The sequence below is a fragment of the Ziziphus jujuba genome, chromosome 4 (genome assembly GCF_031755915.1).
Source record: "Ziziphus jujuba cultivar Dongzao chromosome 4, ASM3175591v1".
NCBI classification, from domain to species: Eukaryota; Viridiplantae; Streptophyta; class Magnoliopsida; order Rosales; family Rhamnaceae; genus Ziziphus; species Ziziphus jujuba.
The window spans coordinates 10929795-10956952 of NC_083382.1; the positions used below are offsets into that span (position 1 = coordinate 10929795).

Here is a 27158-nt window from a genome sequence, read left to right on the forward strand (position 1 = left end):
TCATAAAAAATATTTGTTATTAAAACTCTATACTATTCTTATTTAATTAATATTTTATCAATTTAATTATAAAAATTTAAAAATATATTAACTGAATATTTAATTTCACTTTGGTAATGTGGCAGAAAACTATTAGATAATATTATTAGGTATACAATTATTATTTACAAATAAGAAAAAAAAATAGATATTTAATTTAATTATTTATCAATTAAAATAAATAATACAATTACAATTATATTATAATTTATAAATATAATCTCAATACAACATATAATACTTTGTTAATTTCATAGTTGAAAATTATTGTTTTATTTTTATGTTCTCATGTATAAGTTGTGTACTGTAAAAAATAATTATTAAAAAATATACTTTATTTATAATAATATATGTAATGGTTAATAATGTTAACAATATTAATATACTATTAAATATGGTTGAATTATTTTTTTCGTTTTTATATTACTATTTCACGCCCCTCTTTTGAGCTCAACTTGGGCTGTATAATAATATTTTTAAATTTTAATAAAAAACCAATAAAGCCAATTAAGTTGAATTTATTACAAGGGGTTCCGTAGGGATCTCAGACTTCTTTTCAAATGCAGAGGTGATCTCAGCCGAAGTGATCTTGGCTGAGGTAATTTTATTATACTTCGAGAAAATTTCATTGGTTAATCTCCCCTCCACCTTAAACTGAATGACCTCACATTCTTAGTGATTATTTGATATATTTGTGTTTTAAGTGACAAAAGTTTTCAAAGCAAACACCCTTTGTTATTATTGATATTCTTTGTATGGATTATTGTTAAGACAACTTATGCTGAAGTGTTTATCAAATACTGATGTAGATAAGAATTTATTTGTACGGATTACTGTTAAGATAGCTTATGCTGAAGAGTTTATCAAATAATGATGTAGATAAGAAATTATTATTGAAATTGCCAAATATTCTTATTATATCAATATTTTTATCTACATGTAGATTTATCTTCTTTGAATCCAATTTAAATCTTTGTAAGTGTTCAACAATATTTATAAAATTTAATAAAAATTAAAATTAAATAGATTTTCTTTTTAAATTTTATAAAAATTATAATGAAAGTTTTAAAAATATCTAACATATATTATGGAAAATTTTGACCGAGATTGATATAGAAATATATGAATATAAATTTTTATAGAAATATTGAAAATTTCAACAAAAAACTATGGAAATTGTATCCTATGTTTTTAGAATCTAAATATCCTATTGATTTAAATGAAATTTTCAAAAAAATATTGCAAAAATTATCAATATTTTAAACCTTTACAATAATAAGTGAAATACAGTCACACAAAAAGAGGAAACGATGATAAATGAAATCCAAATATAAATAAAGGGAGAGAGAAAGCGAAAGAGCAATGATTTTTGAAGTGGACTCTGGCTAGATTCCAATAGAGTTTTAGCAAAATGTAAAAAGCTTATCGCTAAACTTAAAAAAAAAAAAAAAAAAAAATGTTATGATTTTAAACGTAGTGATCATTTATTTTTTTATATGACATTTATAGACATTTGGATCTTAGCTAAATTATTATTTTATTTGTTGTTTTATATAGTAACCTTTCTGAACCTAGCTTCTTTTTGCTACTTCCACTGTAACTTCGTTTCCCTTTACCATTAAATGAGGTAAACAGAATCTAGTTGAAGCAGCAAAGAGAAGCTTGTAAAGTTTAAACCCATTTTCATGATGTATCCTTAAAATTATATATATATATATATGACAACCCATTTTCATGATGTATCTTTAAAAAATATATATATATATATATATATATCATTTATCTTGTTGAAGTTTTCTTCATCTCTCCATTTGACATTTTTGCTTTGATAATATATAAGAAAGCGTTAAGGAGCAATAATAGAGCATTAAACTAGCGAAACAAAAATGAGAACAATGCAAGTATACAATTTCATATTACTGAAATTTTACATTTCCGAATCTTTGAGAATCCTTCAGTGAAAGAGAAGCCATCAATGTGTACAGTTAAGTTTTTCTTTGGGGCCCTTCGCAGTCTGTTTGATCACAACCTTTACACCCAAAAAACAAAAAAAAAAAAAAAAAAAAAATCATAACAATGCGGTGATATTGCTTGCCACCAGAACGAGAGAGAGAGAGAGAGAGAGAGAGAGAGAGAGAGACTAGCTTGACAAGTGCACTTACCAACCTGCTCTTATGAAATTCAAGCTTATTATTCGCTGGACATTATTCAAGCTAATCATTCTTCTTCATCTGAAAATAGTAGATATAAAAATAATCCCTGTTTTAGCATATTTCATACATTGTCATCGTCTTCTTTCTTTTTGGACATTACAATAAAGCCGTAGAAGAAAGCATGCTTTTCTTTTGATCAATGCAAATTGAGAGTGATTCAACATTGCCACTGCTTCGTATCTATGTTTTCAAGGCTGATTGAAAAGCACTTGTTATGCGAGAAATTCATTTAAGTACAAACAAAACAAACTGGCATTGTCTCCCTTAATTAATTCAAAACAGATCCTTGCATTGCAGGTGACTTCACTATTCAAGTAGCTGTAATTACAAGTGTTCTTCCAAAACAATTGATCAAAACACAAGAATTTGCCACCTCAAACGTATTTTATCAAACACGTGGAAGATAATAAACACTAAACCATATGCTCCTGGGAATCATATAAAGCCATTTAAAATAAAATAAAATAAAAAAGTATATGTTTTAGAGACTTTACTGAGCAAGATAACCAAAGAATGATCAATAGATGTTAATCTACATGTTACATATATTTCATCCATATGTAATACACCATAAACAAAAATCAGACATACTAGTTTTTGTTCTCTGCTTTTTCAGCAGTGAATCAACAATAACAATATGGCTTTTTGTACCAAGAAAAAAAAAGGAACCATTAATATTCATAATATGGAATCCGTACCCGATATGCCCACATGCAAGATCATGCTAGAAATCCTGGAAGTAGAAGACTGTTACGGTTCCTGAACAGCTTGTAGATTAAAAACTAAATACAAAGGCCGTTGTCAGATATCAATATATTTAAGTTGTCATTGTTTGATTAAGAAAGATTATAAGAGAAGTAAACATAAATAGCACAAAAGTGGTGCTAGCTAGCATATAAACATTTTAAAAATTAGAAATTTTTATGAAAACCTGAATTTTTTTTTTGAATTATCCTTTTTTTTCATAGATTCAAAAGTAGTTTTTATTTCAGAATTTAGATTTGTGGAATTAATTAATTCTCGTTAAGATAAACAATACGGATTTTTTTTTTTTTTTTATATTTTAATATGAACCATCAAATAATGTGTAAATTTAATGATTTGTGTACGTACCGATTCATTTAGAAGAAAGGTATCTTGTCCCATCAGCTTGATTCTCTTGGAACTAATCTGCGGATGTGACTGACGGATCATATTATTTTGATATCCACTTGCTTGATTAGAACATTCACCACTAGTATTGTCTAACTTTGGTTCTATCATAGTCATAGATGAAGCGTATCCCACAATTTTTTATGTTCAAATTGACACTTGCACCTTCCATCAAACATATACTGAAAGAAGCCTGCAAGGCGTCCACATTCCTAAGATTGAGGCACCCACGAGGTCGAATCAGTTGTCTCAACACTTGCTTATCCAAACTCATATCTCGGTTGTGCATAATGAACACGTGATCAGCATTACGGTTATTTGCTTGTAAACAAGTTTTTGCTAAACCACCAATATATTTGTGACGATGGCCATCACAAGTATTGGTTTTGAAATTGATATTGTATTTCAACAAAACAGCCCTCATCCGCTTGTCATGATCATCATCGTCAAAATTATTCAACACACCAACAATGCAGACAACAAAAGGGACCCGGCTGTCAGTAAATTTAAACCAATTTAGAGGAAGTCGGAAATTGATCAAATTCCCATCATCAGTACTTACATTGTTGAACCACTTTGGGATTTCATTTCCTGGGTACACAATATCAACAAATGGACATGCGCAGCCGTCCTGTACCATGGACGAGAAATTAATGATCATAAAAAGTAATTAAGAGCATGCAAGACTATTGCATATATACATACACAAACAGGGAGAGAAAAATAATACATACGTAAATTCTACCGTCTAGAGTATCAGCAATTATGTGGTTTCGTGTGTTGTAATCCAAATCCAGACAATTTTCAAACCTCCAAACCATAGGGAGAAGACCCCCGAAATATTGTCCGTTGTGAATGTGAGCCGCTTCACAACTTGATATTGTTTTCATTGATGTACAATCGGCTGCGTCAAACATAAGTAATGAAGATGGAAGCTGTTGTATTGATTTCAAGCTCTCACAGTAATTTATAAACAAACTTGTCAAATTAAGTGGAAGGCGAGGCAATTCTTCAAGTGATGAACATTCCTTGAGGTTCAACGTAGCAAGCCTTGATAATTTACAGAGGCTTTTTGGGAGAAACTTAATCTGTGGGCAACTGCAAAGGTTTAAATTTGTGAGCCCAGTTAGATTTTCAATTGATTCCGGTAACTCTTCAATCCCTGTTCCCTCTAAATCAATTTCATATAAGCATTCCATAACATCCCAGATTTCTGGAAACTTTCCCTGCAGGTTTGGGCAAGCACAAACAATCAGCTTTTCAAGATATTTTAACTTCCAAATGCTCTGGGGCAGACTTTTAAGTCTTTTGCAATCCTTCAAATTTAAGTACTTGAGCTTTTTTATATTTTCAATTGATTCGGGTAACTCTTCAATCCCTGTTCCCTCTAAATCAATTTCATCCAAGCATTCCATAACATCCCAGATTTCTGGAAACTTTCCTTGTAGGTTTGGGCAATCAAAAACAATCAGCCTTTCCAGATATTTCAACTTCCAAATGCTCTGGGGTAGACTTTTAAGTCTTTTGCAATCATTCAAACTTAACTGTTTGAGCTTTTTTATATTTTCGATTGATTCAGGTAGCTCTTTAATCCCTGTTCCGTTTAACGAAAGCTCATGCAAGCATTCCATACCACCCGAAGAGATTTCCGGAAACTTTTCTAGGTTTGGGCATTCACTAAGATGCAGATTCGGATATTTCAATTTCCCAATGCTTTCTGGTATACTTCTCAGTCTTTTGCAATTTGAGAAATTTAATTCAACGGGAACTGATGATGAGGTCTCTTCTTCTATAAATGTTGTATTATTAGTTGTAATATTTTCAGAATCTCTGCATTCTTCGAGATTGGCGCATTCTCTCAAATCTAGAAGTCGAAGCATGGGGTGATTCTGAAAATTTAAAGCAACTTGAACCAAACTTTTACAACCTTGGAGTGTTATAGTTTCAAGATTGATAGCCTCAGACAAATTTGGTATTTCAGTTAGGTGCTCACAATAACTAGCATCAATCTTCAACTTCACGAGGTGAAGGAGTTGTCATGTAAGTCACAAACCAAGTAAATAAATAGATAAAATATCAATTGCATTGCATCTACTTTGATTAAACATAACATATCATATATAACAACAAATATTATATATATATATATAACTAAATTAAGCAATCGTACCTGAACTTCATTCCTAAGTATCCTTCTATTTCTATCTCCTGTGCAATATGAGAAATCTAATCCAATGGGAACTGATGAGGGCACTTCTTGACTTTCAGATGCTTCCCATTTTTCGAGATTGTAGCAATGCCTTAAATTTAGAATCTGAAGCTTGCAGAGATTCCGAAGATTTAAGTGAATTTGAACCAAATTTTTACAACCTTGAAGATCTATAATTTCAAGATTGATAGCCCCGGACAGACTTGGTATTCCAGTAAGATGCTCAGAATTACTAAGATCAATCTTCTTTAACTTCTCGAGGTCAAGGAGCTGTCATGTCAGCCACAAATCCGAAAAATAAAAACATAAAAAGAAAAGGATCAACTGCATGCATCTACTTTAATTAAAAATAACTACATGAAATGATGTGTATAAAACCTATATATATATTTATGACCATTATTGTATTAAGCGATCATATATACCTCGACTTCATTCCAAAGTTTGTCAAGTTTGCTCCAACGCATAATAAGTCCAACAAGATTTTCAGGACTAAAATTTGGCATATATTTCAAAGGATATGAATCCCAATGAAAATATATTAGCTCATCAGAAATATCAAACGGATTTTCAGGAACTTGTAGGTATCTAGGCCCAAATTCCCCATCATATTGTTTCCCTCCTCCATATATTTTAAGATATCTTAGATGGCACATATTTGAGAATGTTGTAGGGCTCACTTGCACTTTTTTTTTAATACCACAATCAGACAGATTCAATGATATGCCTTGGATTGCGTTAGTCCCCTGAACAACAAACCATTGTTATACATACAGATACAATATAAGAAAATCTCTTAAATATGTAGCATATTTATATAGACAAATTAATATACTTTAGCACTTACTTTGTTTTTTTCCAATACATGGCGGACATCTTTAGCAGTCCACAACCTACTACGATTTCCAGGTATTTTGCTTTCATCACAAACAATTGCCTGACCCATTTCTCTCAGTAAATCATGCATGGACAAGCATCCATATAGGCTTTCTGTTAATAAGGATTTATCAATAAGAGTAGTTATTTCTATTGTCACATCATACTGGTCACTGCAACTGAACATGTTTTCTACTTCTTCTCTGTAAACTTCACCCGTAATGAAGCATGCAATATCAAGAAACATATTCTGGGTGCCTTTGCTTAATCCATCATAACTAATTTTCAATACTTGAAGAATCTCCTTGTGTGGATCTATTGCCTGCTTATCCAATGCACTTTCCCATTCTCGTTTACTCTTGGAGCAAAGGAAAGAGCCCAATACCTTTAGAGCTAACGGATTGCCTTTTGCCCTAGCTATCACTCTTTTTGATAGTTTTTCATAGTCTGCATCAACAGAAATTTGACTTCCAAAAGCATGCTTATGAAAGAGTTGATGAGCTTCAGAGCAATGTAACCCCTTAACCTCCTAAATTTTATCAGTGACTGACTTAAGCAACTGCACATCTCTAGTTGTGACAATGATTCTACTCCCAGTGGCAAACTGTTCATGCCCTTCAAGAAAATATTTTAATGATAATATTTCATCTATATCATCTAAAACAACAATCACTTTTGTTTTTACCAACCGCTTTTGAATAAAAGTTGACATTATGGATGGGGTGTCCTTCATTTGAATAGATTTATCATTTAATAAGTCTAAAAGAAGTTTCTTTCTCAAATGCTCTTTTCCTTGTCTTTTGGATTCCTCCCTAACATTCTTAAGGAAGCAATTAGCATCGAAAGAAGATTTATATATGTCAAACACGGTACCAGCAAGGGTGGTCTTACCAATACCTCCCATGCCCCATATGCCTATTATGCGAACATCATCCTTCGAGTTAATGCATAACAATGATTTAATATCCTTGACACACTCTTCAATTCCAATCAAGTTCTCTTTGAATTGATCAATTGCTAATTGGTCTTCTGGCAACTTCAATAAAACATCATTAATGACCTTGTCAATTAACTCGCGATCATACCTAATTAAAAAAAAAAAAAAAATCAAATACAATTTGTCTGTGAGAAAGGCTCTAAAATAAAATTTAGGTATTTAAAAGAATAAAATACAAGGTTTCAATTTTCAATATATTATGTTTTTTTTTTTTTTTTTGAGATAACTGATATATATATATTAGTTATATAACTAGATTATCTGAATTTTTTATTCAATCTTAATAGTTGTTGTTGCCGATTAATAAGGATTTAGTGTTATTTATTTATTTTCACTTGTTGACATTTGTTATATAAAGTCTTTTATTTCTTTAAACGAATACATTGTTTGGGTCGAAAAAAATAAAATGCGTTGTGTTCATTGTATAAGTTTCATTTACTAGAATGCCCTAGCTGGTCAAAATTTTTATTATTTTGTTTGTAAATAATGAAATTTAACATGCAAAAATATTATGCATTTTTTTAATAAGTACACTATATAAAAGTTCTAAATATTAGATGCTAAACATTATCCGGACCTTTTATTGGTTGGAAATAATTTGTACTATTTAGGGATAACAAAAATAATTAGGATTTTATTTGCTTTTTAGATCTTTGTTTATATATGTTTGATTTTCAATCCAATTGTGAATTGTTAATATCAAACTATGATATTAACAAATAATGTAAAATGACAATTATTAAGATATGTATATATTTTAGTGTAAAAAGACAAACATAGACAATGACCCCACCAACCCAACCCCAAAAAAAAAAAAAGTATCAGAGGATATCAGGTTTTATGAGTAGCTAAGTTTACTTTTTAGTTTTTTCAAAACTAATATTATATTTAAAACATGAGTTAAATTTATACAGGACGTCACATGATTTATCTGGATATAAATGCTAAACACCTAATGTAAATGTTGAGTAGATGACTGCTATATATATATATATATATATGCATGTATGTGTATACATTTAAGAGAGCCATATTGTGGAGAATTGTTTTTGCCAAATTATCCCTGTCATTGAAAGAACTCATCAAAGAACACAGTTGTGCAAAATATTTGTCACAATAGATTTGTTGATTTCTAATTAGATTCTAGACCATGAAATTAATAAGCCAAAATGTTAATTACTTTGTCTTCCTTAAGCGCTTAGTAAGAGTAAAAAAGAGACCAAATTAAGATTCGTTTTTCTCCCTTTCATGTTGGGGAGGAGAATTCAAACTTGGATTATTATCTAAGAAAGCAGTGGTAATAGCCACTGGATTGTCCCCCCAAGGACAAAGCAAATTAAGATTTGATCAAAAAATATATGCATAGAAAATTTTGTAACTATGTGTTCGTATATACATGGATACTTTTGTAACTGTGTATCACGTAGATCTATGATATGAGCTAATTAAAAGTTTATTTTAAATTTTAATTTATTGTGTTGGGAAGGGCTAGACCTAACTTGTAGGGTTAAATGCATTTTAATATCATCTATCATGGGCAAAGTTCATTTCAAGGTTTTTCAAAAGATTGTCTACATTCAATACCTTTAAATTCCAAAAAGTTACATTAATGACAAAAATGTAAGAAAACCCTAACAGTTTGTACATATTTTACCCTGAACAATATTTTTTTAATATTTATTTGTCCAGTAAATAGTGAGTTTTTGGATTACTTGGGATGCATTAATTATTAAAAAATAAATAAATAAAAAAAGAAACAAAGGATTTAGGGTAAACAAAAAAATGGATAAACTTAATAATTTATGAAGAAACAAAATGTAACCTTTTGAAACTCAAAGGTATTAAATTCAAATAATAATAATAATAATTTTACTAATTTTGCACACATACAAATTATAAAAATTCTCCCAGTGGTTTATCAATTAAGCCAATCTATTAGAATATCAGTTTAGATATTTCCTGATGCTTACATGCTGCTACAGCTTACTTAATCTGTTGTGATTAATCCTAGCATTATATCTTTGGATATACTCTTATCTTTCTATACTATATCTCTACCTCTATATTTATGCATATCTCTGTCTCTCTCTATCTCTATACCTTACAGTTGATATCATATGTCTTATCTCAATCTCTTGTAACATGTATAAATACTTTCTCTATCAATGAGAATAGCAAGACTTAGATTACTACATTTGTTATTTATTCTTTCACAACTTCACTTCGCAATAATAATAATAATAATAATAATAATAATAATAATAATAATAATAAATAAATAAATAAATAAATAAATAAATAAAATTAGACCTTAAAAAGAACTTTGTCCAAAACTAAAAGGATAGTAAAATGCATTGAACCTAACTCTTACTGAATATACAAAGCAAGACTAAATTCAAAGCATCGGAAAATGATTGTTTGCAAAATTATTGATGGAACATTGTTAATCGATATAAGGAAATATGATTAATTATTCTACACAAAATAATAGTCGGTATGAAAGGTACCTAAAATTTTCTGAATCATGACCGGTCACACCGGACACTTCATTTAGAGCATTCCTCCATTGCTGCACCATCTCAATTCTATCCTTAAAACGTTCTGCGTGGTTAGCAAATGCAACTGCATAGCTCTCCTCCTGTTTCCGTACAATGGTTGGTTTTATGCCATAAAAAATGGGTATCACATTCCCTTTAATTTCTCCATTTCTATTCCTGTTGCATTCAAGTATTTGAAGCACTTCATCCAAACACCATGTGGAAGCAGCAAAATCTTTGGAGAAAACTATTATCCAAATCTTGGATCCCATAATTGCTTTCCTAAGTTGTGGTGAAATTTTATATCCAGTTTCAGCTTTTTTATCATCCATGAAGGTTCGGATATTCTTTTTATGCAAAGCATCGTAAAGATGTCCAGTAAAACTACGGCGAGTGTCCTCACCTCTGAAACTGAGAAACACCTCGTACTCGTACTCTTCTTGAGAAGAAGAAGAAGCCATATATTTCTATAATCTGCAAGGTAAAACAACAATGTTAGAGCAAATCAAAACTCCCATAATTTACCTTAATTACTAATTGGTGAAGAACCAAAATGCTCTGTTTCTCTGTTTGGTTGGAGGGAGCAAAATAAAATGAAGTTGGAAGAAGCTTTAATCATAATAAAATGAAGTTGGAAGAAGCTTTAATCATTCTCTTTCTGGATCTAATATAATTATGCTCACTGCACAGAGCCTCAGATTTGAGATCCCCAAACCCACCGTTGTGTTAATTTCTAGTTGTTGATCAGCTCAGAAAAATAAAACCATCGCAAACACACTTAAATTTGTTTATTGATGGGTCGTATAATGCATTATAGATAAGATCTGATTTTCAGATGTAAACTCTTTGAAATATATAAAAATATATGAACTCAATGAATCTATGAAATATATATAAAAAAATATATATACGAACTCAATGAAAAAGAAAAATGCAAACGCAAAAGGAGGAAAAGCAACATGCCTCTGTTCCCCAAAACTTGGTCCTCCAACAAGTATAACTACTACGTCGTTGTTGCAGCTAGGGCTCTCCGTCGGAAGCCGTTGCCGTTTCAGCCTCACCTATTGTTGGTTTCTTTCTCCGACAGAATGATCGCCTGCCCAGAACACAAAAAACCAACAACCTATCTATTTTATTATTTTAAATTACTACTTTCCCAACATGCCCTGTTTCTCTGTTTTGGAAAGCAAGAGAAAACGAAGCTTTGTCTTTACTTCCTTGAACCTTCCCAACCCAAAATTGCATGATGGGCTTCCTTGTATGTCAGTGACTAATTTACATTTATATTTTCTTGGAACAAGATTCCATGGACGTTGATTTCTTCGACTGACCAAAACGCTAAAGATAACTAAAAAAGAAAAAAGAAAAACTGCTCATTGAATAGGGAAGCCCAATTGGTGAATATGTTGTGGTTGAGTAAGTAATCAGAAGAATTGGAGAATGAATGATGTTATCTTTGTGCTTGTCCAAGCCGATGCCCTAAGCTTTTTTGCCTACTCATCCATCTTATGCACCTGAACTCAACACAAACACTTTTTCATGCCGCTTTCTCTGTCTTCTTAAGCACCAGCCCATTCTTTATGGGCTTTCAATCTTTACCACTTGGCATTTAGGGTTTTTTTCAAAAATAACCACCTTATAAATCATTTCTTGAAGAATAGCAATTTTTTTTTTTTTTAAAAAGTAACCCACTTTTAAAATATCCGAACTAAAATACCCTCTATTACTAATTTTTCTTTTTATTTTTATTTTATTTTTTATCTCTTTTCGTCGACCAAAACACTTTTTCTGCTTTCCCTTTCCCTTTCCCTATTCGCACATCAAAATGCCTTCATCTGAAGGAGCACACAGTCCATGATGGATCTGGAAATGTTTTCAAGTTAGCTGCACCAGTGGAATGCAAGGGTATTGTTGGCAGTGATGACAGGTGAATCTATTGTCTTTCTATCATAAAAACTTCTTACTCTTGAAGTTGGGTCTTCCTCTATCCCAATCCTTGCATACTTCGGATCACCTTAAACCTTATTCTTTCTGTGTATTTGGCTTTTCACCCCAGTTTAGTGCTTGCATATATCCTTTCATGTGATGCTTGAAGTTTGCATCATGGTGAAAAATTTCTAGACTCAGTTTCTCAGCGTTCTTTGTTGCTGTTTTTTTCTGCAATTAAATGTTTTAACTAATATTGAAGTCTCTGCAGGGGAAAATCTTAGGTGTAGTATTAAAGTGTTAACAACTTAAACATCTAACTCTATCTTTCTCTTTCTCTTTGATATCTTATGATTCAGGCATTATCTCCTTGACTTGATGAGAGTCACTCCTCGTGATGCAAACTACACTGGACCTGGGTCTCGATTTTGTATCTTGAGACCAGAATTAATTACAGCTTTTTGCCAGGTAAAATTCTGATATATATATATATATATTCTCTATTTGGATTAGATCAGTATGTACATTTACGATGTAAATTTTACAATTGGAGAAGGCCAAAGCTACAGAGAGATCCAAAACTAAGTCCACGTCTCAAGGAGATGCTCATATTGCCAGTAATTCTCCAAATGTTGATGGTGAAATACAGGTGAGTACAAGGCAAATTCAATTACAGCTATGATGATGTAAATTGTGTTATTTTTTAATTACTTTTTGCACCCGTATGTGATCTCTGTAGATACTCTATATGGATGGTTGGATTTAAGTTTTTCCTTGTGCTCAAAATGACCCACCGGTAACCTCAATTGCATGCTTAAAGCATTTGTTGCAACATGACTAGGGAATAGTTATGATGTGCGCTTCTCTTTATACCTCAAGTTCTATTGTCTTGCATTTCAACATAATACTCTGTCCTTGGTCTAATCACTAATTGGATAGAAATTTTTATTTTTTATGCATCACCTATAGCATGAGTACAACCAAAATAGTTGTAGGCTTGCAGTAACAATTATCTTCAGTTATTGGGGCAAAAGTTACAGTTTTCCATTGTTTGAAATTTGTTCTTTGTGAATTAGCATTATTCTTCCTAATATTCACCATTGTGGACATTTAATCTTTGTATTGTTCTCTTCGTCCTGCTGTAAGGATGCCTATTGAACTGATTCCTTTTGCATGTGTATATTCCTTGTTCATTTTGTATGTTCAGAAACATGAAAAGGCAAATAATTTCTCGTTGCTGATTCCTTAGTTTTGTTATTTTTAATTTTATTTATTGTTATTATTTTTTTATTTACTAGTAGATTTCTGTCAATTGTTTGTTATTCTTATTTTTCTTTCTTGCAAGGCTATTGATTCACTTGTATCTAGGCTGCATTATTGTGATACTGATAGGTCATATTTAGGCAACCAGAACAGAGATTTTAACTGGAGTGTTAGTTGTTTTTCTTGGTGTTCATGTTGAGATCTGGCTTATGACTGGTTAGACATAACTAATTGTATGGATTATATTTGTTTAAAAGGGTTTATGCTTCTTGTGGTTTTTTTCTGTTGGTGGAAAATTTCCAAATTTCTCATATGCTCTTGTTCATATGCACATCTTACACATATAATATGCTAAATTTGATTGCTGCATGGTTACTAATATTGTGAAGTTGTGTTTTTGTTTGAATATAATGGGAGGTTTGAATGTGAAACCATAATATATCTATAGGTTATCTTTACGAAGCAATGTATAATGTACACTACTAATGTATAATGTATTATGCGCTGGTTTGAAAATCCCGTTAGGTGTATGTTATTTTGGTTCTGGAAAATTTTCCACCCCGAGGAAAATATTTTCTCTTTTTTTCCTCCTGGTGGGAATTTTTTTACTTCTAGAGGAAAAAATTTCCTCCAGGCGGAAAAATTGTCCTTCAGGCTTTTCTCGTGTCGGAAAAAACGTTTCCTCCATCTGTTATGTTTTGTTGTATTTGATTTGCAGATAAATGGATTCAGATTACCAACGAAGGTTTTGGGACTCGGAGATATCGAGGGCAAAGGTTAATTGTAGATCGAACTTCTGGAAAGCCGTGTCGGATATTAAGTTCAAACTGACTCCAGCCCAAATAAAGAAGTTTGAGGATAGCTGTTTTGGCCACTTTTTGAAGGCCAACGAGATACAATTTAGTGGCCACATCGTCAACAGCATGCTGTATAGGCAATGTGTTTGCGACGACAAGGACTCTATGGTATTCAATTTTGGAGGGCGTGGTGCTAGATTTACACAGAGGGACTTCACCATAATTACAGGTCTACGGTTTGGTTACGAACCCAATAGGCAGGTTAACATCTCTACTCGTATTAGTGACACGTATTTTGGCGGAAAGCGAAAGGTCACTAATTCGGAGATAACCGAAGCTTTCCTGACTGCACAGTGTCAAGACAATGATGAAGCCGACGATGATAGATTGAAGTTGGCTTTATTATATTTCCTAGAGACGGTTCTTCTAGGCAAAGAAAGCATGGCCACCGCACCTCATAATCACTTGGAGATGGTGGATGATTTAGAGTACTTCAATAACTATCCATGGGGTACTTTATCGTATACTACCACCATTAGATCGTTGAAGAGTGCTTTTGAGCATAGAGAGTCCATCGCTTTAAACAAGTCAAAGAGTTATAGTCTTTGTGGGTTTCCTTTGGCTTTCATGGTAAGTTTGTTACACTATTATTTAAAGTTTGTTACACTTGTATGTATGGTGTATATTTCGTTACTTATTGATTACTAATTAATTGTTTGACAGATTTGGGGTTTTGAGACAATTCCTTCGTTGGGTCAAGCATTCGGAAAGAAGTTGCCGGACATGGCATTCCCTCGAATTCTTAATTGGCATTTTTCACAAGTGCCAAGATTTGAGAAGGCCACTGAACTCTTCGATCATCGTGATGTAAGTCTATGAGTTCTTCCACTTATATGTACAAATATATATATATATATATATAAATATACATTCCAACATAATAATATTATTTATACACTTTTGCAGTATTTGTATGAATATTAGTATTACTTGCTAATCACTTGATTATAATCCCTTTTGTCTTTTGCAGTATCCCGTTCATGGCTTAATGAATGTGACTGAAGTTGAGCATGCATATATCGGCAACTTGGCATTGGATGTACATCATGACAGTACTCCATACAATGTTGCACCTGCTGTTCGAGACAAGCCACCACAGGCAAGTCATGATGAAAAAGATGAAGGTATTCCACTTACAAGAAGTGGAATAAGTAAGAAACGGAAAGAGGCGTCTGTGGAAATTATGGGAAAAGGAGGGAGGCGGCGAATGGGACATAAGCCGACAGACCAGCCTTCTTCATCGACTGCAGGAGTTGCTGCTCATGTTCATGTTGAACCAATGACTCCATCCCAACCTCCAACGACTCCATCCCAACCTTCAACGACTCCATCCCATGATGAGGTTTGAATAAATTGTATGAATGTTTATCTTTTTTTCATTATTGCAAGTATTAATAATTATTATTTCTTTTAGGTACCTTTGAGAGAGAGATTAACAATCCTTGAAGGCGAAGTGGCTAGTGTACGGCAAGACGTTAAGGATTTACGAATTGCCATGCTTAGAGAGTTTGCAAGTTTGGACACCAAGCTTGATACGTTAATGAAGCACCAAGGAGTGGGAGTTAGTGCTGACGGGTTGGGAGATGGGATGGACGGTCAAGGGGATGAAAATAAAGGAGAGTATGGTCCCGATGCGACCCCCATTGATAGACAGTCACAGCCATATGTTGACGACCTTGCAGGACCAAATGTTACGATTATTGAGAAAGTGTCTCCATCAAAGTTTCCTGCCGGGAGACGTGCAAGAAAGGTAGCAGCTGCTAAGCAAAACATAGATATTGGGAGGAGGGATAGGAAGGCGGCAGCAGCTATTACAACTCCTTATAGTGTCGGAGGCTTGCGGAAAAAACTATAGCGCACTTTACCTGGTGCATCTTCTACTTTGAAGTTCGACCCATACAAACCAGTACCTACGCGACTTGTAAAAAATTTTGACAAATTTATGAAGTCTGGTTGGGCATCAAAGGTTGATATGGACATTTTGACTGCGGGTAAAGACTTTTTCCAGTTGCTTATAAACAGTGAGAAGTGGCTGAATCACGATGTAAGTATCAAGATTTTTATTTTATAATTTGATAAATTCCATAGATAGTTGTTCAACTGCATGGATGTAATTTAAAATTAACTCGTATTTCAATGCAGCATATGGAAGTCCTGCCTTACCTATTTCGTGTACGTGCCAATCAATTTCCTGATATTTTTTATCCTAGTTTTGAGGTGCTAGATGGAGAATTTTGGGTAAGTAACGGCCAGGTGTCCTATATGTGGCTATTGTGATTTTAGATAACTAATAAATTATTTTGTTGTAGGTATACATTGAGCAATGTCATGGAAAGTTCATCGACAATCCATCTAAGTTCCAATTCTCATACGCAATGCAAGAATATGTGCTGGGGATTCGAATGAAGGAGTCCAAGCCATGGAAATACGTAAATCATGTAATATATACATGTCCAAATTGTGTAATGTTAACTATTCATTTATTCATGTGCCTTCCTTTATTTATTGTGCTAACTGAAATTCTGTAATGTATTGACAGTTGTTGATTCCACTAAACAAGCGCAACATACATTGGGTGGTAGGGCACGTGGACTTAAAAGAGCGTCGCATGACTGTATATGATTCAGATAAGGCTGGTAACCGATACAAGGGACAAATTTATTTCCAGAAATTATGCATAATGTTACCATATTTACTGCGGTCTGCATCCTTTTATGAGCAGTGGCCGGATCTTGTAGACTCCGTTGACGAGTTTACATGTGAATTGGCACAAAATACCCCTCAGCAAAGTAACGGGTAAAACCTCTTAATACTTACATGTTTGTTGAATAAATATTAACTATTGAATATGGTTCTAATAATACTAATATATGTTATAATAATTGTTTGTTTTTGTAGTGGTGACTGTGGCATATTTACACTCAAGACCATCGAATTCTTACATGCTAGATTACCATTGACATTCACACAAGATAACATGGAGTTCTTTAAGAAGAAGTATGCATATGAGGTTTACAACAAAGAACTTAGCATATGAGCTGCGTGGTGATGCTTTTTTCTTTCCTTTTTTCATGTTTATAGATGCATATTATTTATTATATTTGACTTTTAATTGTAAATATAATGGTGGCTTATAATGTTCATTTAACAAAGATAACAATGTGGTATTGATGTAATGATAAGTAATTGACCTTATAGGAAATGTGCCATGTTTATTTATTAGAATTCCGTTATGCACAAACGCCTTAAGAGCTCAATTTCAAATTTTAAAAAATTTTCCGCTTGTCGGAAATATTTCCTATAGGCCGAAAAATTTTCCTACTGGAGGAAAAATGGAGGAAAAACATTCCTCCAGTCGGAAATCCCATATGAAGAAAAATTGAAGCCTCTTGATAAATTTCCGCCAGGTGGAAAAATTTTCCTCCAAGCGGAAATAGTTTTCCTCCTGTTGGAAAACATTTCCTCCAAGCGGAAATCGTTGAATAATTTTTACTCCTATTAGAAACTAATTTCCTTCACTTGGAAAATTAATTTCTAATAGATTATATAAGTTAATAGTAGGGTAAAAAAAATTGGGAGTGGAGACAAATATTATATAAGATGAAGATGGAATTAACAAAAAATGTAGTGACATTTAAAATCAATAACCATTTTAAATAAAAATAAAATTGATATATGTTTGTTTTTATTTTCAAAATCATTTGGACATTTCATAAAATGACATGTAAACTAAAGATTGAAAATCAATTCCAGAAAGCATCTTTTCATTTAGGATTAAATTCAAAAAAAAAAAAAAGATATGAAATAATTATCAAAACATATTAAACCATAACACTAAATTAAAACTTTCTAATTCGAAGCATAAGACAATGGATTCGTACATCTCTGCCTATAATGTCCAACACCACCGCATCGGCTACATCTACGTCCAATAACATCTTCACCTTCGGATGGTATGCGTTGCATCCTCGGTCTACCGGCTCGCCTACGTGTCCATCTTGGTGGAAGAACAATGCGACTTGCCACGTCATCCGGGACATGCCACTGTTTTTCATCTAACAAAGGATAAATGGACTCAGCATAAGCTGCACGATATGCATCCGCGGTGTAGTAATGAGAACACATGCCATAAGGAGCAATTTTTCGGTCTCTGCAAGCGGCAATACAATGATCACAAGGATATTGATCAAGATCGAAGACTTTGCATGAGCATGTTTTTGATTGGAGATTAACTGTACCCCTCAAACTCCCACCTTCCACAAGAAATTCATGCATATTAATGGCTTTCACACGTAGTCCGATGGACTCCAAATTTCGTAGTGTGAGTTGCTCTTCCATATGGTCAGTCACAGGCTTTGTCAATTTTGCACCTGCAGTACGTCGCTCATAAAACCACCTTTGCAGTAAATCCCGTATGTGCTCTATTAATGCTACTATTGGCATCTCTCTAGCATCTAGCAGAATGCCATTCAAGCTTTCTGCAATATTGGTGGTCATGATAGTGTACCTTCTACATGGACAAAGAGAACGTGCCCACCTTGTAGGGTCACATGATCGAATGTACTGGGCAGCCCTACTGTTTTTTGCCTCAATTTGCCCCATATAAAACTCAAAATCTTCAACCAAATATGCACTAGCTGCGAGCATGAAACATTGTATTATTGATTCATCTTTCGCATGTCCATTTGCTTTAATATTTCTGCTTATATGGTACGTGCACAACGCATGGTATGCATTGGGAAAAACTTTGCGTAATGCCCTTTCAATAGCGGGGTGTCTATCACTCACAAACACCAAATCTGGAAAATCTCCGATGGCATCCTTCAGGTTTTGGAAAAACCATGTATATGCTTGCTCGTTCTCTCCATCTCCAATGCCGAAAGCCAAAGGATATATTTGCTTATTGCCATCCATGCCCGATGCAATATACATGTACCCTTTGTATTTCCCTTTCAATGTAGTTGCATCAACAGCCAATACGGGTCTTATGTGGGATTTAAATCCCCTAATGCTTGCTCCAATCGCCATAAAGAAATATACAAAATTGTTATTATCGTCTGTTTTGATACGTGTAACAGTCCCAGGGTTCTTCGACACTAACTTAAAACAGTAGGCAGGTAACTTAGCAAAATTCTCCTCTGGAGATCCCCTAACACTGTTAAGTGCATACTCTTTACCTCTCCATGCTTTGTTGTAGCTTATATTCACCCCATATTTCTGCAAAAAATCATGTTGAATTTCTTTGGGTTTGTAAACACGTGCAATACCTTCATATTTAGATTTGATACATTGCCCGATAACCCGGCTACTGGCTTGCTTGTGTTCTCGATGCACGATATCTAACGAGCAACTGTGTATATTATCAAAAATTCTCACAACAAATATTTCTCCATTTTTAAATGTGGTTGCACGTAGTCGCCATTTACAAGTATTTTCCAAGCATACAACCTCATACCGTTGTGTAGTTGATCGTGTCACCTTGAACTCCTTATTTTCTCGCATGCAATAGATACTCAGTTTATTCTGTAGGTCACGTTTGTTGCGAAATAATTGTCCAACTACTATGCTCTCACAGCCAGTGAACTTTGACGAAAATATGGCCATAGAACCACTTCTGTTGCTCGATGATATGTGGTCACTTGTAGCACGATGAACCCTAACATCATCAACTCCTTCATTGTTCATTTCAGGATGCATATCATTATCATTATCCGGTAACTCATGATCAAAATCTACATCATTATGACCAACATCATCCCTTGCTGCATTGTAATTCTCATCATGATCAATATGATGCAACTGCTCATACTCCTCGTCGTTAGGAAACCGTTCAGCATAGTCACCTCCAACATCAACTCCTTCGTGAATGTTAAATGATGTCCAGGCCCCCCCACGAACATCAACTTGATCTCTAAACTGAGTTTCTTAAACCATAATTTCCTGAGATGTAGCCTGAATTGGTTCAGTACCGGAAGCTTGTGGTAGACGACCGCCAATTGGAGGACAAGAAAAAGAATGAAGATTACTCCCACTATCCGAAGCAAATGCTGTTTGATGAACATTTCTACATACATGTTCAACTTTTGAAATCACCTCAACATACAATGGAGGCCGCATCATTGTCATCCCTCCATTCCTCACTTCTTGAAGAAAGCATTTCACATCCCTATCACATCGTATTTCTGTAGGATCCAACTTTTCTGCACATCGTCCATATATCCATTTTAGCTTTAGCAAATATTCATTTCGATCTATCTCAATACAATTGAAAATCTCATCCTCTAACTTTGATTTTGTGCATCTCTTGCCGACGGAAACCATTACATTTTTACCATTTCGATATTCCCAATCACCACTATCATTTTGTACCAATGTTCCATTGTATAAAACCGCAATTACAATGTCATCATCTTCCATTTGACTACAAAATTAAATGAATAACGTTAAACTAAATCAATAAATATATAAAATTTTGAATAATATTAAACAAACATATTAACTGTATTAAAAAAGTTGATTCTGTTTTTTTTTTCGGGCCAAATATAGCTTTTTCCTACTGGCGGAAAACTGGCGGAAAATTGGCGGAAAACTGGCGGAAAACTGGCGGAAAACTGGCGGAAAAATGGCGGAAAACTGGCGGAAAATTGGCGGAAATTTGCGAAAACTGACAAACTGGAGGAAATTGGCGGAAATTCATCTTTTTCGCCAAATTTCCTCCGTTTTTACTGTTTTTCGCGATTTTTCAGTTTTACACAAAATTTCTCCCATTTTCAAACCATATGCCACCTAAAGTATCTTTAAAATCACATAGAACATCTCATAAATAAATTTCTTGCATACCCATATCAAATAAAAAGCTTAAAAAACCCTAAACTAATAAAACTTACAAGAAAAAATAGAAAGAGAAAAAACAAAAAAAACACATATTTCCTTACTTTCATCTAATAAGAAAAAAGATAAAATTTTTACCTGATTTTAGTTTGAGATATGAGAAAATACAAAAAAATGAGAGTGAGAGGCAATGAGATGCAAAGAGTTTAGAGAAACCCCACGAACAGTTTTGTATAAATCCCACCCCCACAAACGAACGGCTGTGTAGAAGAAAGGAAAGCTTTTGTGTAATTTTCAATTTTATCAAGGGTATTTTTGTCCCAAGATGGCTAGTTTTTTAAAAAAAAAAAATTTTACTATTTTTCTAAAATGGAGTTGTAAGGTGACTATTCATGAAAAAACCGCTAATATAAAGGAAATGTCCAAACATTGATATTTAAAAAAAGAAGAACTTTTCTCAAAAAAACCAACAACTTATTCATTGTTCCACTGTGAAGTTGAAAGCTAGCAAACCCACCGTGAGCATTTAGCAGCTTCCTTTTCTTTTTGTGCTTCGATGTGAAAGTTGGAGCATTGATTGCGCCACAGATAATTGATGACGCTCCCATTCCAGTAAAATTTTGAAATTGTAAGGCCCACATCATGGAAAATAATAATAATAATAATAATAATAATCAGATAGTCCCAAGTGCCCATGGTGCCTCTTGCGCTGGACTGACTGATCTTATAATTATTTAATGCCTTTTTTCCAACTAACTTTTAAATAACTATGAAAATGATTACAATAGTGATGGTAAATTCATGGTCTTGCTGAAATTAATAATTGTATGTATCCGTGCATGGGAAGTATTTGTGATTAGTGGCTTTGCAATCTCCACTTATTAAAAGAATCTCATCTAGTGTTATACTAATTTTATCACATTAGAAAAGTAAATAATTATTTAAAAAAACTTTAAAGAATCATTTAACAAAATATAAAAACTTATTAGCGTATCAATTTTTTTTTTCTCCTTCTTTTCTCCTTCGTAATAATATTTTAAGATGGTAACTTAATGAAAAAAAAAAAAAAGACAGATGAAATATATATTTGAAAATTAGAATAATTTATCCTTTTGTTGTTTGTTTTATATAGATGTGAATATTATGACAAAAAAATGAAAAAAAAATAGTAAAATTTATTTATACGGAATGAATTATTTTTATATGTGACATTTTATATTTTTAGCTAAATTTAATATTTTATTTTTTATTTTTTAAAACAATTTTTCTATAAAAAATTACCAAAAATTCTCTTTTATTTCTCAGTCATTACAAAATAAATAAATACATCAATTTGATTTTTTATATTTTATTTGGAATTTTTTTAGCAAAAAAACTAAATTTATGTGACAAATGAGCACACCTGCCACACAAGGCGCCAAAGGCCCATCCTCTTTCTCTTCTTCATTTTCCCTCATACAAAAGCAAATTTAAATATCATTTTTCATTAAACGTTTTCAACAGACATAAATACATATATATATATATATATATTGAAAATTATTAAATATCGAAAAAATTTTGCTAAAAATAACATAAATTTATATAAAAAGATGAAATTTGTTATTAAAACTCTATGCTATTCTTATTTAATTAATATTTTATCAATTTAATTGTAAAAATTTAAAAATATATTTACCGAATATTTAATATCTCTTAGTAAGGTGCCATAAAAATATTTGATAATAGTCTTAGATATACTGTTATTAATTACAAATATAAAAACATATATATTTATCTAATTATTATAAATTAAAATAAATAATACAATTATAATTACATTATAATTTATAAATATCATCTCAATATAATATATAATTTTTTATTAATTTTATAATTAAAAATTATTGTTTTGTTTTTATGTTCTCATTTATAATACACATATGTGTATTGTAAAAAATAATTATTAAAAATTATATTTTAATATAATATTAAATATCGTTGAATTATTTTTTCTTTTAAATATTTAAACCATTAGAACATAGATGGATCATCCTTGCATTTACATTACCATATCACGCCCCATTTTGAGCTCAAGTTGGGTTGTATAATAATATTTTTAAATTTTAATAAAAAACCAATAAAGCCAACTAAGTTGAATTTATTACAAGGGGTCCGTAGGGATCTCTGTCTTCTTTTCAAATGCAGAGGTGATCTCAGCTGAAGTAATCTTGGCTGAAGTAATTTGATTACGCTTCCAGAAAATTTCATTGGTTAATCTCCTCTCCACCTTAAACTGAATGACCTCACATTCTCATTGTTTATTGATATATTTGTGTTTAAGTGACAAAGTTTTCAAAACAAACACCCTTTGTTATTATTGATATTATTTGTATGGATTATTGTTAAGACAACTTATGCTGAAGTGTTTATCAAATACTGATGTAGATAAGAATTTATTTGTACGGATTACTGTTAAGATAGCTTATGTGGAAGAGTTTATCAAATACCCATGTAGATAAGAATTTATTACTGAAATTGCAAAATATTCTTATTATATCAATATTTTATCAATTTAACTATACAAAATTGAAAAACTAGTAATGGATATTAATGTTATAGTAGCATTTACGAACCATAATATTCCATTTTACATGTAGATTTGCTTTTTTTAAATCCATTTTGAATCTTTATATGTATTTAACAATATTTATAAAATTTAATAAAAATTAAAATTAAACAGATTTTTTTTTAATTTTATAAAAATTATAATGGAAGTTTTAAAAATATTTAACATATATTATGGAAAATTTTGCTCAAATTATGAAGGAATTGATATAAAAATATGTGGATATAAATTTTTATGGAAGTATCGAAAATTTCAACAAAACTATAGAAATTAGATCTTTTTTTCTTTTGCTTGAAAACTGAAATTCATTGAAACTAAAAAACACGGCTACACAACAAGCCTAGATTCAAAAAGTTCTTTCAAATACACTTTCCTGAATCATGAAATTGACACAAAAGGTCGGCAACCAACTTGGTTTCGGGAGACTAAATAGAAGTTGGGATGCCGCCCATTTACAGACACTATGGGCCACCTTATTAACTAACCTAGAGGCCCAAACAAAATTACAGCAACTAAAGTTGTGAGAAAACAGTATTTGATAAACACTTCAGCATAAGTTATCTTTATGAATGGGGAATTTGGCCCAATATCCCTATTTAAACGACTTTAATGAAATCTGCCCTCTACTCTCAAATATTTTTTTATCTACCCACTTCTTTTTTAATATACCAATTATACCCTTAACCTATAAATTCTCTAAAAAACACAAAAACACAGAAGCTAGCAGACATGGGTCTGGGGTTACACAAACCGAATCTTCCACATATTAGAGGGATACAGTTGGAGAAGAGAGCGTGCGAAGGGGTGAGAGTAGGAAGAAGAAACAAGATGAATATGAAGATGAAGAAGGAGGAGGCCATGCAGAAGAAGAAGAAGAAGAGGAAAGCACAGGTGGAGCAGGATTGTTTTTTTTTTTTTTTTTTTCAATAGGATTGTGTGTGGATTTTGTTGGAAGAAGAAGGGGAAAAAAAGAAAAAAGAAAAAAAATAGGGGTGCAGAGATTGAATGCTTTTCGGAAGGAGAAAAGGAAAATAAGTAATTTTTAGTTTCATTGAGGGTAAAATAAGAAGTAGAGAGTAATAAAAAAACTGGTGGGTTTTTCCGTCTAGGGGGGAATGTGGCCCAATACCCATAAAAAGAAGGGGTAAACCATATTTATCCTTTTCTTTTTCAGTTTTTTTTATTTACCCTCTACTTCTTATTTTACTTTCAATGAAACTAAAAATTACTTATTTTCCTTTTCTTCTTCCGAAAAGCATTCAATCTCTGCCCCCCTGCTTTTTTTTCTTTTTTCTTTTTTTCCCCTTCTTCTTCCAGCAAAATCCACACACAATCCTATTGAAAAAAAAAAAAAAAACAATCCTGCTCCACTTGTGCTTTCCATTTATTTTCAATTTTTATTTTATATTTTTTTATCTATGCATAAAAAAAAAAACAAAAAACAAAAAAAGGGCATGAATACCCATCGAAGAAGAGTTCCCTGTAACTCTCAATATCTCTCAATATCACAGTAGCAATAATAGAGAACATTAACATCAACACCAACCATAACCCATATTCCAAATCCCATTCCAAACCCAAACTCACGCTTTCCTCTTCTTCTTCTTCTTCTTCTTCTTCTTCTGCATGGCCTCCTCCTTCTTCATCTTCAGATTCATCTTGTTTCTTCTTCCTACTCTCACCCCCTCGCACGCTCTCTTCTCCGACTGTATCCCTCTAATATGTGGAAGATTCGGTTTGTGCAACCCCAGACCCATGTCTGCTAGCTTCTGTGTTTTTGTGTTTTTCAGAGAATTTTTGGGTTAAGGGTATAATTGGTATATTGAAAAAGAGGTGGGTAGATAAAAAAAAATTTGAGAGTAGAGGGCAGATTTCATTAGAGTCGTTTAAATAGGGATATTGGGCCAAATTCCCCCCGTCTAGGACTTGGTTGCTGGATCACTCCATTTTGGGCCTTTCTGAAAGCTTTTTCTTGCAAATTTGCTTCTACCAATTCCTTGACTCTGCTGTTTATCAAGCTTAGAGATGAGACCACCGTCCTTACATTTCCTTCATGGAGAATCTCTGAATATAAAAAACTTTCCTTTGTCTTCCACATGCATTGGTAGCACTCCTACAAGATTAGATAAACATTTAATAAAGCACATCAAATCATTATAGCCCATTCCCTCCCATCTGATCTTCCAAGGACTGCCAAACCAAATTCTTCTCGCTATTTCACAGTGAAAGAACACATGCACTTCATTTTCTGGAGAATTACCCCCATGAACACAATTATTCCTTTCCATGTCAACACCCCTGGCCATTAAATTCTGAAACACCTGAAGGCCAAAATTAACAAGCTTCCACAAAAACAATTTTGTTCCCTTGTGGATAAGGCTTTTCCAAAGAAACTTTCACCAACTTTCCTCCACTTGGTCTCCCCCCTCTTCCAGCTCATACTCCTACTTTATGCTATAAAGGCCGGTCTTGGTTAGTCCAAATTAACTTATCTTCTTGATTATTTGATGCCCAAAATATTCCTTTAATGCTCTTCACTAAATCTTGGTCAAAAAGTCTGATTAAACGATCTACGTCTCAATCTCCTTTATCCAATTTCAAAGAACTGACCATGCCTATTGTATTGTAGGACTGATTATTTGGTTTTGGAAGAAAATCTGGTCTATTAAGAGTCCAAGGGTCTTTCCAAAAATCGAAGCATAAACCTCTGGCTAGGATATTCCTCACTTTCAGCACATCTGACCATAACCAGGAGCTTCCACTTTTCTTTTTGCATTTAATGTGGTGGTGAAAGGAAAATATTTAGCCTTGAGAGCTTGCACCCAAACTTTGTTTCTTTCAAGAGACCAACCAAGCTTGGCTACCAGAGCTTTGTTGAAACTCCACACCTTTTTTATTCTTAGACCTCCTCTAACGCACATTTTTTTTTCCATGCAATCGGGAAGTACCCTCTCGATAGATTGATTTCGTTTTCCACAAGAAGGATCTGGCTTATTGATCCAACTTCTCACACCAACATTTTGGAAGTAGAAATGAGGACATAGTATCCTATTAATTTGAATGAAATTTACAAAAAAAATTATTGCAAAAATTATCAATATTTTAAACCTTTACAATAATGAGTGAAATACAATCACATAGAAAGAGGAAACGATGATAAATGAATCCATATATAGATAAAGTGAGAGAGAAAGCGAAAGAGCTATGATTTTTGAAGTGGACTCCTGGCTCTCCTGGCTAGACTCCAAATATTTTAGATCTTAGCTAAATTAAGATTTTATTTGTTGTTGTATATAGTAAAAGGAGTTTGAAAATTTATTTTTGATACTGTTAAATAGAATAAAATAGTAAAAAATTATTTGAATATATATTAAAAAAAAAAAGTAAAAAGAAAACAAGTAGAATTTATTTATACGTAGTGATAAATTATTTTTATACGTGACATATTATATTTAGATCTTTGCTAAATTTAATATTTCTTTTTAGTCTTTTCAAAATAATATTCAATAAAAAGGTTCAAAAATTCTCTTTTATTTCTCAATCTATACATAATAAATACATCAACCATATGTATATATATATATATATATTAATAATCTATTTGGAAATTATTTAAAAAAAAAAAAAAAAAAAAAAAAAACTAAAATTAT

At 32.4% G+C, this 27158-nt stretch overlaps 3 protein-coding genes across 6 annotated transcripts; 1 reads left to right on the forward strand and 2 right to left on the reverse strand.

Moving 5' to 3' along the window:
• Nucleotides 1-1817: 1817 nt before the first annotated feature.
• On the reverse strand, nt 1818-10499 carry LOC107416793 (disease resistance protein RPV1). 4 transcript variants are annotated; one of them, XM_048472890.2, is made up of 10 exons: nt 10427-10499; nt 9994-10200; nt 6461-7574; nt 6039-6359; nt 5575-5883; nt 4139-5419; nt 3366-4035; nt 2951-3034; nt 2202-2270; nt 1818-2068 (listed from the first exon to the last, which is right to left on the reverse strand). In XM_048472890.2, exons 3-7 carry the CDS (start codon nt 6734-6736, stop codon nt 3487-3489), a joined length of 2736 nt encoding a protein of 911 aa, XP_048328847.2. In that variant the 5' UTR covers nt 6737-7574; nt 9994-10200; nt 10427-10499; the 3' UTR covers nt 1818-2068; nt 2202-2270; nt 2951-3034; nt 3366-3486. The 4 variants fall into 4 exon arrangements, with proteins under 4 accessions (XP_048328847.2, XP_060672073.1, XP_060672074.1 ...); XM_060816090.1 differs by having other exon boundaries at nt 3366-3831; nt 3967-4035; nt 9994-10495; XM_060816091.1 differs by having other exon boundaries at nt 4139-4630; nt 9994-10495.
• LOC132803529 (TMV resistance protein N-like) lies at nt 7019-10484 on the reverse strand. The gene is made up of 2 exons (XM_060816735.1): nt 9994-10484; nt 7019-7574 (listed from the first exon to the last, which is right to left on the reverse strand). The coding sequence occupies exons 1-2, from the start codon at nt 10482-10484 to the stop codon at nt 7019-7021; spliced, it is 1047 nt and encodes a 348-aa protein (XP_060672718.1).
• Nucleotides 10500-15520: 5021 nt separating the features above from the next.
• LOC132803393 (uncharacterized) lies at nt 15521-17293 on the forward strand. The gene is made up of 4 exons (XM_060816245.1): nt 15521-16113; nt 16212-16507; nt 16609-16865; nt 16968-17293. Exons 2-4 carry the CDS (start codon nt 16445-16447, stop codon nt 17104-17106), a joined length of 459 nt encoding a protein of 152 aa, XP_060672228.1. The 5' UTR covers nt 15521-16113; nt 16212-16444; the 3' UTR covers nt 17107-17293.
• Nucleotides 17294-27158: the final 9865 nt, after the last annotated feature.

What these genes read in the sequence shown, in the direction of transcription:
- LOC107416793 (XM_048472890.2), bottom strand. Translation starts at nt 6,736, where the DNA reads ATGTTTCTTGATATTGCATGCTTCATTACGGGTGAAGTTTACAGAGAA. An exon ending in ATGTATTGGAAAAAAACAAA is followed by an intron (nt 6,360 to 6,460) that starts GTAAGTGCTAAA and finishes TTTGTTGTTCAG; the next exon opens with GGGACTAACGCAATCCAAGG. An exon ending in TACTTAGGAATGAAGTTCAG is followed by an intron (nt 5,420 to 5,574) that starts GTACGATTGCTT and finishes CACCTCGTGAAG; the next exon opens with TTGAAGATTGATGCTAGTTA.
- LOC132803529 (XM_060816735.1), bottom strand. Translation starts at nt 10,484, where the DNA reads ATGGCTTCTTCTTCTTCTCAAGAAGAGTACGAGTACGAGGTGTTTCTC. An exon ending in CATGATTCAGAAAATTTTAG is followed by an intron (nt 7,575 to 9,993) that starts GTACCTTTCATA and finishes TTTTTTAATTAG; the next exon opens with GTATGATCGCGAGTTAATTG.
- LOC132803393 (XM_060816245.1), top strand. Translation starts at nt 16,445, where the DNA reads ATGCAAGAATATGTGCTGGGGATTCGAATGAAGGAGTCCAAGCCATGG. An exon ending in CATGGAAATACGTAAATCAT is followed by an intron (nt 16,508 to 16,608) that starts GTAATATATACA and finishes ATGTATTGACAG; the next exon opens with TTGTTGATTCCACTAAACAA. An exon ending in ACCCCTCAGCAAAGTAACGG is followed by an intron (nt 16,866 to 16,967) that starts GTAAAACCTCTT and finishes TTGTTTTTGTAG; the next exon opens with TGGTGACTGTGGCATATTTA.